General features: G+C 37.9%; 1 protein-coding gene across 2 annotated transcripts in view; it reads left to right on the plus strand.

The window, feature by feature from the left end:
• Window positions 1-17,268, plus strand: part of LOC134746501 (monocyte to macrophage differentiation factor) — a 38,144-nt gene that overhangs the window by 10,905 nt on the left and 9,971 nt on the right. For both annotated transcript variants that reach the window (XR_010128238.1, XM_063680910.1), the window contains exons 2-3: window positions 6,120-6,310; window positions 11,744-11,996. Coding sequence is in view for 1 of the 2 variants with exons in the window: in XM_063680910.1 (XP_063536980.1) it covers window positions 6,120-6,310; window positions 11,744-11,996 (444 nt within the window). In the remaining variant the exon portion in view is untranslated. The remainder of the gene's footprint in view (window positions 1-6,119; window positions 6,311-11,743; window positions 11,997-17,268) is intronic.

Raw genomic sequence — 17,268 nt, forward strand, 5'->3', positions numbered from 1 at the left:
AATACTGATTGACCCTTGAACCTGATGGTTGTTATATTAAAAAATATGTTTGTTTGTATTTTGGACCAACCCATGACGGAATTATTTTCAGGAGTCTGAATTTGTATAAACTTTCAGCTCTACGTATCTATTTTACAAACTACCTTAGATAAGAACTACATATGTAGGTTTTGGTATAACTACATCTTCTGCAATGGGAGCATGATCTACTTTATGGGCGTTATAAAACATTTATCTCTTTCGAACGTAGGTGCTTTCTTTTTTGGAACGAAATCTTTATGTCGGACGTATACGTGCTCGCCAGTCTGTTGTTTCTTAAGCCTAAAAATATTACGAAATTCTAGCCCTTATCTCAACGAAACAAAGTTCACAAATGCGTAACAATTGGACACGGACGAATATATAACTAATTTACCGAGCCCCTATGGGTTACTTATCATATTAGTCTAGTTCTCTATCCAGTTACCTAATCACCCAGTCTATAAACCATAATGGAAAGGCTATCCCTCAAGGGACCCCACCGATCGTGTGTGTGTGCTGTAAGTAATGTAATAATGTATTCAACCTATCAGGTATCGTCCATCCATACTAATTGAGTAGGTACAGCGTAGTGTGTACTAATAAATTCTAGTCCAGTTTAATATAATCCACACGTTCTACCACGTTTCATATCTGTTTTAATACAAATCATAATGCGCTAAATTTTTATAAATAACATATCTACACGGCCTCTGGATCGATACTCCAGCGCTCTGCCAACTGAGCCACCAAGACCTCATCCATAGTCAGCAAATCTTCCCACTATATGGGTCCAGGGGTATATGGGTCTCACCCAAGGCAGTAATTTTTCCACTTTTAAATTTATTCTAAGCTTAATAGCATCGATCGCAGACGTTTCTGCTTGTTAAAAATTAACATATCTACAGTTTACATCTGTCTTCTAAGAGGTCAACCACAGAAATCGATCGATTGCCGAATGATGTTTGATTTGATTTAACCATACGAAATTGTTGGATAAATAAAAAGGGCTTCCAGCACTTTTTTTGTTGCCATTTTCTTATAATTTGCTGGGGAACAAAGTTTGAATTTGCACCCCTTTTAGGATATATAGGATATATATAGGATAGGCGGCTTGCAAATCATGTTGGGTTATGGAATTAAAATATAGTGGGTCTTTGTGGTTTGTCTGATAAAAAGTGTAAACGGTGTAAATAAATAATGAAATACTAAGAGGACTAACCAATTGAGTTTGATAATAATCGCCCTACTTTTTAAAACCATGTTGCTTTTAGGGTGCTTTTACACAACGAAGTAGAATAACTAGTCGCCGCTTTTACATGCCAACCACACAGACAACCTCGGCAAGCCATCAATGCAAGTGTATTTAATTTAATCGCGTAGATGTATCTTATAGATTTAGCATCCATAAGAAATAACCATTTATGATTTAAGAGGCCGTAGTCGATTTTGGAGCAAAAATTTAAAATTGATAGATTTAGTCGTTGAAATTATACACGTTTTGTTACGTAATATCTAAATAACAAGTATTGGTTTCTATTAGCACGTCTTCTCATCTTGCCTTTTAATAATGAGGTCGCGAGCGTGCGTCACCGGTATTATATGAAAAGAAGGGGCAGTTTTTAAAAATTCATCAAAAATGTATGGTGGTAAATTATACAAATTGATGTATAAGAATAGTTTCAGCAAATGTTGTAGATTGTTTAAGTATCAAAATTACGTTGAAATTAAGTCGATTTTTAGAGCAATTGTCACTTGTTTTGAAGTATTTTCTGAAGAAAATTGATTTCGTCTAACTTTCATTTACACTACTTCAAAGTCATAATAATAAAAATGTAGTCTGATAAATATCGAGTACAGGATATGTGTAATACAAAATTACCATGTTTCGCCGTCCAAACTTTACGAAATTTACAAATAAGAGCGACAAAATCAGGGCTATACGCGCGTTTACCAAACGTCCATCAGAAAAGCAAACATTACTAATTTAGTGTCTGTTTTCAAAAAAATTATCTGATAAAAGGTAAGATAAGAAGACGTGCTAATAGAAACCAGTACTTGTTATTTCAATTAGGTAACAAAAGGTGTACAATTTCACCGACTAAATCTATCAATTTTACATTTTTGCGACTAAAATCGACACCGGCCTCTTAAACTATGTATTCTTAAACACTAAAAGCGACACTGTAAAATGTGCGTATGACGACTACAAAATAGAGCACGGCACACTGGTATTCTTATTATGATCCTATCCTCTCATTTCAAATTAAGAATTCGGCCTTTTCGCCATCACTTTGCCGCACGATGAATAAAATAACAGCCTAAAATAATAACCACTGGGGCGTATCCTTCAATACAAAGGATTATAAGTATTATAAGGCTGGTTTGCCAAAAAGAGGACATACTGGTAGCCTATATGTATGAAGTACCGTGAATACTCACTAAGCATTGACCTCTGATATTTACGGAATGAAACCGCAACCATATTATACCATACGAGAACAATAATTATATTATGTGCCTCCGCCTCGCGACAAATATAGCCTAGCGAAGAGCGAAGGCGTCATACATGATACACGGTAACAAGGGTTGCTAGGTTCGTTTCGTCTTGGATCCTTCCGACATTTCGCATGATTTATACTCGGGGAAATATAAACCTTACCATTTAGCAATTCAGTTTATTCTCAAAAGAATGCAGAATATTACGCGTTCGTCGATAAAGTTAAGAGATGCCCGACTAGAAGAGGCAGAAGGCGAGACAGATTGCTCGAATCACCTCACCTCAACCCGAAAACCTTGCTAGGTTTCGTGGAGGAGCTGGGGTCGCCAAAGAATGTACCTAGGATCTCGTTGTCGCAAAAAACTTTATGGATAAGAACTGAGCACAAAGTCACCTGCAATGCAATAATATGTTACTCTTCGAAGGCCGCAAAAATATCTGACACGCTCTTAAATTATGGCTCTACAAATAAGATCGTGTCAGATATTTTTGCGGCCTTCGTAGTATAATGTAACATAACTAACATATTATTGCAGATGACTGTAGAGATCTTTTCGGAACCACGGTGTTCGATGATATTATGTAACAACCAAGGGACGAGGGGTCCTATGTAAAGTGTATTAACATATATTTTTCGGTAGGTATCTTTGTATATCACCTAGATACTTATTTCCTATCTGGCATCCCTACGTGTATGACTGATATAAGTCATATAACACTGTTACCTTTGATATAATGTTCGCTTTCATTAGCAAGCCATACTAAGTTACCTTATACATATACAGTTTATCTATTTGTATGATTGACCTATATGCCATACAGTAGATACGGGTCATCCCGCGATACGTGTTGTCAATAGAAACAGATCCGTTCAAACGCGACATGACACGTGACATTTTACGTTTGATATTCGCACAAAGGACAATGAGTGGAAGCTTCGATCGGTCCTTTTCTATTGTATAGTCAAGGGCATAAATATTTGTGTTCACCCTATGTAATTGGATAATGTGACAAAATATACTTACTACTACTGACTGTCGCGTCCTCTGCTGTATGGGGTCGATAGACCTCATAAAAAGTGTGCTTAGTTACGAGCTTACGAGTTACTCTAATTGGCGCACCGAAGGTCCTAGAATTATGAACTTGAAAGTAGACCAGCGGCCAAGGTGCTTAATAGTTATTTGTTTTAGAAGAGGGCAAAGTTGGTTAACCCCTTTGAGATCCGAGCAAGCGGAAGATGACAAGATGAAAGACGCTAAAGAGGTGTTAATTAAGGCACGAGGGTTTAAAAAATGTTGCTGCCGCGTGATCGCGTGAAACAACATTTTTCACATCACGGCGAGGAACACTGCACACTGTGAATACTAGATAGATACGTTATACTACCTACGTTACACTTAGAAGTATATACATACATATGTATGTATATATATTTCTAAGTATATATCTAAGCATATATCAATAACAATTAGGTATCATTTTTTAAAGCTTACTTACGTAATTTTCGGCGTGTGTAAGTATTACGGCGTTTTTCAGTAGTAAGAATTCACCATTCATAAATCTTAATGTTTTACATTTTGTTTATGGTTATGAACATTCCTTAGTTTGTGACATTATTATTATTACTAGGGGGGTCTTATTCTGCCCATTCATATTCTGAAAGTAGAACACATAGTCATGTTTTATATGTTCAAAAGTTTGTCACATTAGACATTACTATTCATTCGTAATTCGTAAGCACTTTTCGGAACATCCATTTCGTTTTTTCTGGGAGCCGCATAACATTTACTGATTTACATCTGATAAGTTCCGAAAAGTGCTTACGAATTACGGCGCTTCGAGCGGCATATCTGTTGCCGATTTCCCATTTTATACAATTTTAGAAATATAGGCACGAAAAATATACATTATCCTATAATACTTTGTTCATAAAATTCTTTGGATAACTTAATTCTCTTCAGGCGGTCTAGCATAAGTTGCGTTCTCGCGCGCGTGTCCATACTTGAAGTCGCGCTAGATGTATGGAGTCGCGCGCGAGAACGCAACTCATGCTAGCAGGTCAGATGTCTTAAGTCAAACTATATTGGCATATTGGGTCTCGTTAATTTAATTAGAATGTATAAGAAAATTAAAATATGCAATCAGTAGCAGAATGTATGTGCAATTTATCTAAGTTCGACTTGGTTCTACATACTTAATCAATATTTATCTTGTCTACGTCGAGTGTAGAACATCTTGTATTTCTTTATAAATAGGTATTTCTTCATAGGTGCGTTAAGTCAACCTTGATAGGCTTTGCATAATTGAATCCCTTTGTCCTGTCAAATATCACATTACATCTACATCTGATTTCACATTATACCCCATTATTATCTGGTTACAAATTCATACGTGTGTTTTTCCCTGATTAATGCCCATAAAGTGCCATTATTAAATGTCTGAATAAAATTTAGGGTCTATAAGTGCCATAAATAAAATTTAGATGATAAAATTGATAAATCAGAATAAATATTTTGAGAATTCTTTTTTTTAACCCCTCCAATCCCTACAGGACTAAATAGCTTATTTTTAACTCCCTAATTTGATTTAGAATATATAAGTAGTACTCGACTGTATTAGGCTAAAAGTCGGCTCAAAGTCGAATATGTAACAACAAAGAAAAAATATAGTAAGAATAAAGGGTTATTTTCACAGTAAATTTACTGCCATCTATCGACGCATGATTAAATCTAAAAATGAAAATGTATAAAAATATCAAAAAAATTAATTTTATTTTTTTACCGAACGCGTATATGACTGCCCCATGTTCTTTTACTGATATGTGTTCATCATCATAATTTAAGAGCATGGCTCTTGGCGGTGGAGTATGCGCCAGTTTTCTCGATCCTCGGCCAGGCTCTTTAGGTCCCTGTTAAATATATATATTATATATTTATGTATATGTGTTAAAATTGTTAAATATCAAACGGTGTCGTCGACGCCGTCAAGCCGAGTATAGGCCAAAGGTGTGGCGCCATCTATTCGAGAATGACTTTTTCTCGATTTCCGAGGCATATATCTTATACGGAGTTATATATATCTTTGGTAACGATTTGCGTGGCACAAAAACCTTTAACTGAACATCAAACATCTCTTGACAGTCTAGCGTAACAATAGGCTCTCGATTTGGCAAAATTCCAAAACATTCACATATTCAAGAGTTAACTTACGACACGACATGTGTATGTAATGGAGTGTAGGCTTTCTATAGTTTTGATACTCCAGCCAGTCTACTTTTTTGTTGTTGTTTTGATCATAAAATTGAACAAACTTCCAGAGCTGGCAAATAACTCGTTGCCCAGAATTGTAGTATACAGAGTGCAAAAAATTTATGGTCCTTAAAACCTTAAGTTAACTTATTTTACTTAAAGGAAACATTCTTTTTTTTTTTTAATAATCATAACTGCACGCACGCATAAGCACGGAACCCTCGGTGGGCGAGTCCGACTCGCACTTGTGTCCGGTTTTTTTTAGCCTAACTTTTTGCCTTACCCATTTATCTCGGTTGACCTTATACATCAATATTTTTATTATACTTATAGCTATTGTACTTTGTCCTCAGGTAGAGAACGTAGCGAACGTATGCACGCACGCGATATGCGTGGCGCCAGCGTCACTGGGCGCGCGCGAGCTTCTCACGCGCTCGCTCAACGCGCCCCAAGCTATCGCAGCCGTAGTATATGGACTCGCGCTGTGTCTTCTATTCGCGGTGTCGACTACCTTCCACTCGGTGTGCTGCTGCAGATCTGATACGTAAGTGTCTCACACGCTGACCTGTGATACGCAGCGTACCAGCAGCAGCCATTCACTCGTCGCTCGGCGCGCGCGGTCTCCTCACGCGCCGCAGGCCGTGATGTATGCTGGCGTTATGTCTACTGTTCACTGTGTCAACTGCCTTCCACTCGGTGTGCTGCTGCAGATCTGATACGTATGTGTATTCAATGCCTGCTGGCCGCCTCACCATGATACGAGTAAGCGCTAAGTTAGAATTAAAGTTTAGCAACCTTAAACTGCCTTCAAATGTGTCAAAACTGCACCAAATAAGAGTCATTTCTGATGCATAAAATGTGTGAATAGTTCTTTGATAAGAAAGAAATCTGAATCTTCCAATTCTTAAACGATTTGTCTGTTCAGCACTATTTCAATCTATTTACTTAAAAAGTACAAACAGGTGGGGGTAATATATCTCCACTGATGGCCGGGATAGTGCATTAATGTAATCATCATAAAACATTAACGGCTAACATTAAACTTCTACACTGCGCTCTCTTTTAACTACACTTTTAGGAACATTACAGCACTCTAACAATAAAATAGTGGAACTGACACAGTGAAATATCTCAAGCTCTTATAAAGCTGCGGATTCACTAGCAAATAACGTTCCTATATACTCGTGTCGGTAGCTACAATCTACAATTCTACAGTATCAAAGAAATAAAAGACGAAAGAGAGTTTTTACTTGTCCTGTATAGTGTATACCTAGCGGTGATCTGGTAATGCAGCTAGGCATAACCCTAGCCAGGCATAGGTATACTAAATTATTGATTATAAAGCAGGACTTAATTGCGTGGGTATAAAATTATAAACTCCAGGTATAATGGACAAAGTGGGAAAAACGAGAACGCTAAAATCAATGTCCAACAAAATCGCGCGAGATTGTTAACAACACGAGTCCCGGTAAGTACTAAGTACGTTGTCTCCTATTGTAATCTAGGCTAGGATTAAATAAAACACATATCATGATATCACTATGAACTCTTTTGTTAGGAACATTTTTCCAACTGTATACTATAATGTTACACTCACGCTGCTAGGAGGAAGCGTCGTAAAAAGAAGCGGTAAGTAGGGCGGCAGAGCTGGTAAATCCATTTTGTGCTATACAAAGCTTATTCACGCTTTGCACGAACTCAAATGCTGGTAAAGCCACAATACAATAAAGAAAACGTTGGCCTAGATCAGGGTTTTCCATCATTTTTATATCGAGCTTCGCCGTATGATACTTCCAATCCCAAGCCGCCTTGCGTTATTTCCTTAGAAAATGTAAAGAAATACTAAGCATTGTAACAGAAAAATTCTAACACATTCTGAGACTATACTTATACCTACTGGTTGTGTGCTAAAGTCTAATAGATAAAAGATAACGGTTGTTTAATAATGCTCCCTTTTATAACAAGAAATCTTAAGCCAGCCTATCTACGTCTTTGTAGGGTAATAACACTAATAACAATATAAACTAATATTAGTATTTACGCATATCTTGCCTCTCTTTAGTCTCGCTCTCTACTTAAAACCCGCATGCCCTAGATTCTCTTGAATTCTTGAAGATAATCCCTATATGTGCCCGGAATGTTGGTTATTATAATACCCTGAAACAATAATACACAATCGTGCTTCATATTCGGCATGTTTCACATTTGACCCAAAAACAGAATCTTGAACGATATCTCGTCTAGAATTCTGAATATTGTTTAAAGGTTAATCCAAGTTACCTAATACCTTTTTATAAATCGTTGTATGTTAATATACTCGTATAATCTGTGCTTCCAAATCAGTAGGTACCAACAGATTAGGTCACATGACAAATTGATTTCTATTTATTTTATTACCCTATCGTTTCGTTATTTTATTACCCTAAAGTATGTATTTAATTATATCCTAAAATATCTTATCTCCTCGTGTTAAAAGTATTTTATATTAAGTACTAAAGTTAACATACAGGACCAGGTACACAAGCCATAAGACCCATTGCAAAGTTATAAGTGGTTATAAGGATGACCGATGACAGTTTGAACCTCTTTTTTAGCGCATTAAAACGTCACCCCACCCAACATATCAGATATATTTTCTACAATTTGTCAAAAATATCTAAGGATGCACCTTATGGGATAACTTCGAAAATGGGGTAATATATATAATATAATTATAATTTATATTATAATATGTATCTACAAAACCAGAAGCACTTCATACTCTGGCAACACTTATGCTACTGCAACGCTTGCCGAGGCATCTTACTCACTGTTTGTTATTTTCAAAATTATCCCATTTTCGAAGTTACCACAATACATGAAATAAAACTATGAAAACGGATTATATCGCGTATATTGAATTTATAATACATCCCGACGTTTCGAACTCTTTACAGCGTTCGTGGTCAACGGGTGACTGAGGAAAACCACAAAATGCAAAAATACCCACATACTAAAAATAATGAACCATCATAGACTATAAACTTTAAGGCTGGTTGTACATGCAAAATCGGTTCATAAGGCTAGTTATACACTATAATTAATTTTAAGTAAAGATATATATAAACGCGATAAAAACTACGCCGGCTCCAACCCTACACCTCGGACCCGAGAAGATTTAATTCCCTCCTAAATTGTAGTAGGGTATCCCAATATGGGACCGGCAACAAACTCGGCGGGACACATCTTTTCAAAACATATTATACTCGGAATGGCCAACACCATCCAACACTAAGGTCTCACAGTCTATGTCTCGCTTGCTCCTTTATCAGATGGACTACAGGATCCCAAGCTGGTGGTAGAGAAAAGCCAGCCATCTTCCCTATTAAAGTTTGGATATTTCTTAATCTCAATGGCCTCGCGCAGCATTCTGGGTATGTATCGCTTCTCCTTGGCAAGAACCAGAGGCTTATCAAACTTGATTGAGTAATTGGCTTTATCCATGACATGCTCACAGACTGCAGACCTAGGTCGACGGTGCTTGACATCAGCTATGTGTTCCTTCACCCGTGTGGAAATGCTCCGTTTCGTCTGCCCGACATATGATAGGCCACACTCACAGTCCAGCCTGTACACTCCTGCAATCTGTAGAGGGGTATTGCATTTTACAGGCCTCAGGAATTGTGACATCTTCTTCATTGGCTTGAAATATGTTTTTATAGAAGCACGCTTCAAGATGTGGCTGATCCTGTCCGTGACCCCCCTGACAAAAGGCAGAATGGCAGGCCTGCGCTCGACTGTGGGGATCTTAATGTGGGACCTCTGGTTGACCCGCGGTATCCTGAGCTCGTTCGCCTGGAGCGCGCGCCTGGCATGCTGGAGCTCCGCGGCCAGATGCTCGTCATCATATATCCTCTGGACTCTCTGAAACAAAGATTTGCCTACTGTAGCAAGTTGACTGAAATGGTGATGCGATTTGCCATTTAAGTACCTATCAGTATGAGTAGGTTTCCTATACACAGTGCGACCTAGGGTGTTATCAGGATTTCTTTTTACCAATACATCTAAGAAGGGGAAAGAACAGTCTTTTTCCAACTCCATAGTGAATTTTATTTTGCTATGGATGGAATTTAGGTGATCTAAGAAAGTTTAATCCGTTTTCAGTTTTATTTCATGAGTAACTATCACGGTAACCGAAGACAATATTATTACCACAATACACCTTATACTAGTTATACTACTTATAATATGTACCTACATGGTAGGTAGCAGTGTTGACCGAAACGTTAATGCAATTAACCATTAAACAGTACAGTTTACGGTTCAATTTGCACTGGTTAATGGTTAATTGCATTAACGTTCGTATGAATTAACGTTTGGCCAAGACTGGTAGGTAGTAAATAGGTAAACATCTGAGCGGCGCCTCAGTTCCAATTACTGTGATGGTTTAACAATGGACCGGCACGACATTCCTCTAATGTAATTGTAATTGGCATAAGTTAATTGGTTGCCCTCATTACTCAGATTGGCACTTTGCCTAGCGCTTTCTCACCTCCTGTAGGTACTTTTTTGGCACATATCTTGGTGAAATGAACGACAATTTGGACTTGTTTGTTCAAAGCCTTCAAAAGAGCGGTAAATAATTGAAAAGGCTCAAAAGGCTTTGTGCTCTCTAACTCATGAATTATCAAAGAGATAGAAGATACATTTAGACGACATAGACGTGGTCACTTGACATTGAGAATTCGACGTACATTGCTGGTGAATACGAATTAACAAGACATAGGTACTGTGAACTGTTAACAGTGAACCCGGAAATTACAGAAAATTAACAGGGTCAGGTGTCAATTGGCAGCGTGGTGAATAAGTGCCCGGAGCATCGAATAAAACAATGAAGACTCGAAACCTGACTTCAAACCACTAAGAAATAAGTTGAGTTCTGACTGTGAGGCCTTACCAACTTTGCGAATAAGTGCTATCCGAGGCATTTTTATGTTTACTACCCCGGTTAGTACCCTGAAATCGTCGCTTTAAAAACTAGGTTAAGCTATAACAAGCGCTTACCGCCAAAACCATTATTCTCATGTATATGGCTTTTTATCCCTAACCTAACTTAACCTAGTTTAACTTAACAATCTTAACATGACATTAGGAGCAAACGGGTTTAAACGTAATCCAAGCTTTCTTAAGGCTTCGTAGGTGCGTCAGAGGCAAGGCCGTGAGAATTACGTCGAGTTAGCTAAGTATAGCCCGCCGCCGCCGTGTGTCGTTGGTTAAGCGAGTGCATGCGAGCCGATTTCTTGGACTTTAACAAGTCTGTTGCCTGCCCTGTCTGTTTTGAATACCCATTCAATTGATACCACGGGTAGACAAGATAAATGCTCAAGTGAACGCAGTAGGTATTTATTGGTTTGTGCAAAGGCAAAAATGTTTGTTCGACTCGCATGCATTGCGCTGGTGGCTCAGTATTGGGAAAACGCGGTCTAAATAACGGTCGACATCTTATATTCAGCATTCCCTTACATTTCAAGCAGTTTAGCAACCATGCTTATTTGATAACACTATTTACAATTGAATAACTCTTTCACATTACAATCTCTAATAAATGATCTCATTTCGATTTCCACCATTCAGAATCTTTGCGCAAAGCGCTCATAAAGAATAGAGGCTTATCAGGCTGTACCTATGCTTTTAGTTTCCTACCAATATAAACAAAACCTAATAACCGACTTTAAGCAAGTTTTACAGTTTGACTGACGACACTAACGACTTTTAGTCACTCGCGCGACATGTGTCGGCGTGAAGCTATCATGACTGTTACTCATGCACGGTTAGTGCTTGAAAATGGAGACATATCTTGGCTCTCCGAAACATGTCTCGCGTCGCGACTGACAAAATTTACGTGAGTTAAACCGTAAAAATATGTTTGTCACGACAGTTTAAATTCGGCTAACCAATATTTATCACAAAATTCACTGACACATCCATTTTTTTCTAGCAAAATGAAGCACTGGCTGCACCGCTGCGACCGCGCCATGATCTACATCTTCATTGCCAGCTCCTACTTCCCCTGGCTGACCGTCGGCACGCTCTCCTGCTGGATGCTCCGAGAGCTGCGCTGGGCCATCTGGCTGCTAGCCGTCCTCGGCATCACGTACCAGCAGATCTTCCACGAGCGCTACAAGATGCTGGAGCTGTTGTTGTACCTAGTCATGGGACTCGGGCCCGCTGCGATCATTGTCACGTCTAATGTAAGTATTGATGCAATAGTGCTGTCTCTGTCACTGTTAATTATCAGTGACAAGTTCACCCGAGAGCTGCGCTGGGCCATCTGGCTGCTAGCCGTCCTCGGCATCACGTACCAGCAGATCTTCCACGAGCGCTACAAGATGCTGGAGCTGTTGTTGTACCTAGTCATGGGACTCGGGCCCGCTGCGATCATTGGCACGTCTAATGTAAGTATTGATGCAATAGTGCTGTCTCTGTCACTGTTAATTATCAGTGACAAGTTCACCCGAGAGCTGCGCTGGGCCATCTGGCTGCTAGCCGTCTTCGGCATCACGTACCAGCAGATCTTCCACGAGCGCTACAAGATGCTGGAAATTCAGGGGTCGGAAACCGGTATTTGCTCCATACAAAAATACCGGTATTATTACGATCTTTTTCGTTCTTTTGTTTATAATATCATTTTTAATGGGACGTTTTAATAATGCGAAATTGTTTTCTAAATACATGATTCAGTCCTACGTAATGAGCATAAAAAAATCCAAAATATTGGGCTATTTCGGGGTTTTTAAAAAATACCGGTTCCGAGCCCTGGCTGGAATTGCTTTTGTACCTGGTCATGGGGCTCGGGCCCGCTGCGATCATCGTCACGTCTAATGTACGTCTCCTTGCATGTCTTTCTTGCCTTGTAGTTAGTGAAAAAGATGCTCAAGACCCCGGTTTTTTTTTCAGTCAATGCGGTGCTGTTTCTGGCGACAACATGTAAAGTATCGCGTATAGCGACTCCTACGAGGGTACAGACATGTCCAGATTTCTTTGAAGCTATACGAAGCAAATTCTAGATTAGGTTTCCCGTTATTGGAGGCTGAAAACCCTATTTCAATTGATCGTATTAAGCATGAACATATAAGTAGTTACATATTTACATAGGCGGCAGAGGTCGTAGGTGACATAACAAAAACATATAAATAATGACTCTTAACAATCGTTTGATCTCTCTACATGAGTCACGTAGTTTTAATGATTAGTAACGTGTTAGCAGTATCTTATAAGTTTAATGTACTATTGTGTGTACTAAGTGTCCTAACTTAACTATCTCTCTGTTCGTGGGCGCTTTTCGCTACACATGGGTTTTCCCGTGTTATCAGCTACGCTCGTAGCGCGTAGTTCGCGCTGTCACTGAATGTGTTATAAGTACTTACCCAAGTTGCTAAACTAGCTGTATAGAAAAGGTTTTTTTTTTTTTACTTGACTTGGGCTCTATTACACCTAGGGCAATTAGAGCAGTAGGACTGTGTGGGGGGATGGTAGCCTGGGGAAAATCCAGGACCCTTCCGCATCACACGAGACGGTATAGGAAAGGTATGTACTTGGGTATGTTGGGCACTGACTGTACTACCTGACTGGACAGACGAGCGTACCTTTTAACATTAACTTTAACTGTATCGGCTAGCGGAATAAAATAGCGAGTGTTTATTTTTTGAAATAAACACTCGCTATTTTCTTCAGCTAGCAAGCAAATGAAATAAATACTTGAGAGTGTTTGCTGAATAAATAAGGCACATTCGGGGAAACGTGACGTTGATAAATGTGCGGGTTGAAAAGTCAAAGGACATCTAAGGATCTCGACGAGTTCTGTTTGCGAGCTATTTTCGATTTTCCTCAAACGAGTAAATAATATTTATTTACTTATTTATCGTATGGCATGTCACTGGATAACATATTATAAAAGGAAAACAAAAAACAATATTTATTTACTAAATATATGTAGATAACATTAATATGTATTGTTATGTCCTCATTCATTTTAGAACAATTACGTAACGGTGCCGTTCATCCGAGGAATAATATATTTACTTACCGTAACACCACCTATTAAGTTTCTGCAACTAATATACTCCACAAGTTTAGTAGGTACGTAATTAAGGCGGTTCCCTGAGCCAGAAGGTGAAAAATCTCCTTATATGATCATGTTTTTCTAAGAGGCGTTGATATCCGTAGACGTGGAAAAAATATATGTAGTTCTTGACTATATTATCTTTAATATCATAGCTTCCGATACACGAATTATGACACTTCGCTCGATACAATTAATTCCCAAAGTAACCTCTAACTCGGACTTTTAATCCAACTTTACTCGGTTATTTATTATGTGATACTATAAACAAAAAAAAAGAAGAAAAAACAATCTTAACTTAAATTGTAATTTCATAGCTTTCGAATTTCGATATTGTAAGGTAACGTTTTTAAAATAAATAACAATCGACAAAATTCGATCAAAATTGACGCTTGGCGCGCATGATCTTTCTCGTTCTTTCTTGCGAAATGTGACAGTGACAGCGGCAAACCGATGGAACAGCCTTGAAAAACAATGCTCTTTTTGGATTTATCTTGGTTTTTTCTCCCATTTATGAAAATATTTTGTTTTTATAAAAATAAAAAGTAAATTAGTGAATAAGTCTTTAAATATAGGTTACTTAATAAGTTTATTGTACCTACTTATCTTAAATAAATATTTTTTCATTTTCATTTTCAGTTCTCATCTTCAGGTTCATTGTTGTTAATGTTGTTCTAAACAGTGTGCAGAAAGTGATACGTTTCTGCACTAGAGCATTTTACTTTCAAAGTACGATTTTTTAATTTTTTTAGCGGTCCCATTTATTAAATATCTATAGTTAAATTTAAATAATCACAATTATTTAGCATTGGCGCTAGTGAGGACGTTGCGTTGATGGGCTCTTAACATTACTAATCACTGTATAGCCATTCGAATAATATATCGGATAAATTGGAATGTAACGAATGAGAATATCAGTATAATACTTATAAATAAGAATTCCATTATCATTCTTTCGTTTCATGTGGACACGTGGAAGTAGATTCTGATGGTCAGTTGTCTGGTAATTTCAAAAAGGGTTTAACTTCGTTAGCTTTTTTATAGTGTCCGACCCAAACCGGATTTTTTACCGTTTTTTTTTTGGTTTGGTCTTGCTCTAGTTTCGGCCGAAACCAAACCTTCGACTGATGCATGATTTTTATGTCACTAGTTCGTCATATATACATACATATCATCAGGTGACAACCAAAACTCACTAATTACCACCACAAGTTCATAGCCATAGTGAACCATATAAGTAACAAAATAAGGTTGCTTAATTATTTTTTAGTAATTAGTGACTTTTGGTTGTCACCTGACGATATAGATGATGTAGACACCTACGACACAGCAAGATAAAAATCTGTACAAGGCCACTTAAACCCATAATGTTATATTTACTACCGTATTTAGTTTCATTATGTAACTTAAACCTACCAAGGTACTTTGCCATCGACACAACCGTTTTCCACGCTCACAGTCGCCCATCGCGTGTCTTACGCTACACACTCGTATTTTTCTTAAAGCAGCTCTACACGACAGCAGGCTCTAGCCTGTGCGTGTGGGTATTTTTTTTTTGTTAAAAAGCGGGTATAAAAAACTCCCTCCAGACATCCATTTTGGGAGTGTTATTTAGAATTAAATCTTGAAAAAATGTAAAGTTTATACATTTTTCTAAAATAAAAACTAGTGGTAGGTAGATCAATTTGTAGCACACTAGTAGATTATTTATGTTAGTCTAGTTCATCTGAATTCAGTTAGTTTGGGCTTTGTGGTAAATTTTAGCCGTACAGACTACGCACTTTTTCTGCGCATCGCCATGCAAACCGTTGCCGTATAGAGCCGTTATTAGTTGCAATTCCATAAAGTAGAAAATAGCTAGGTATACGAGTACCTAACGAATTCATCGAACTTGGAAGTAAATATTAGATTATGGTTGGTTCACAGTTCACATTCGATTTTTTCCGACTATAGTTGTGAAAACTTAGGTATTTTTAAGATGTGTATAGATTATATACAGACTCATAATGTATACTTAAACTTGGTTGCTTATCGTTGCTGATGCCGTGTAGAGCCGCCATTAGTGTGTGACGTGCGTTGCGTAAAGAAATAACGACTTTATCAAACTAGTATTAGCAGCGGACGTTATGATGTTATGATTAATAGGTTTCTACGTGTTTAAGAAGTAAACTGCTGGCTCATATACGTTTATACGCAATGCGGGTAGGTAATAGCTTCAGAGTTATAAACTGGAGAATAATAAAAAGTAAGCATTTCGAGAGAGTCGCTTGCGAATCGAAACGTATATTTGCTATACGCAACAAAGTCAAACTAGCCAAAGAATTTAGCTACTTATTCCATGTGTGGCGTTTAGTTATTGAAATACGTGTTATGTATTATCAAAGATAACTAGCAAGTAGCATTGAGACTGCGATGCCTCAATGTGTTGCACAGTTAACCCCACGGTGCCAGAATTTCACATCGATCGACCAAAACTCTTATCTTATGCTAAATGCCGTTTAAATTTGAACATTCTATTCTAAAATACATTTAAATTGCTAAACTTTGTTGGTTGGTAGCGACGTCGACGGACTCACTTTATAAGTTAATTTCCGAGCTTATAATCCGCTAAAAGAACGGCCTACTTTTTGAGTCTGAACTAAACGATTCCGCGGAGGCGGTGTGTTTTAATTAATAATTAATCACTTTGTCGATTAGTCGGGCGCCGGCAATTTAACGTTTCAAAATATTTTACCAGTGTTTGGCAAGCAGTTAATTTCTACGTATAATAGAAATACATTTAGTTACAATCAATCATACAATTACTTTACGAGTACATAATACGTCTTACTTCTTGCACAGGCCTCCACTGAAGAGGGCTATAGTTTCCACCGCCGACAAATGCCGAGCCGACGAGGCCTCCTTAAATATGTACCTCTGTGCTAACCAGAACTTGAACCTAGGACTTCCAATAAGAAAATTCTGGAGGCTTACAATAGATATAACAATTTATTTCCATCCCGTTTTACATTTATATTTCTACGTCTGATATTCATGTTTTGAATAACACTAGCGACCCGCCCCGGCTTCGCACGGGTTACACAAAACCTTTACAAATTATGCACTAAAACCTTCCTCAAGAATTACTTTAAAACCGCGTCAAAATCCGTTGCGTAGTTTTAAAGATCTAAGCATACATAGGGACAGATAGACAGCGGAAAGCGACTTTGTTTTATACTATGTAGTGATGCCGTAGCAAAAATAATTACCTAGTGTAGTTTTACCTTTGCTTTGCCTGAGTCTATAGTCTAACTAGCTAACCTCGATTTAGCGAATATGTTTACAGATAGTCCATCAGACTTCCACGACGTTTTCCACTTTTAAACTTATTTCATAACACTTCGAATTCGAATGTCTTCAGA

The sequence above is a fragment of the Cydia strobilella genome, chromosome 13, assembly GCF_947568885.1.
Source record: "Cydia strobilella chromosome 13, ilCydStro3.1, whole genome shotgun sequence".
Taxonomy (NCBI): domain Eukaryota; kingdom Metazoa; phylum Arthropoda; class Insecta; order Lepidoptera; family Tortricidae; genus Cydia; species Cydia strobilella.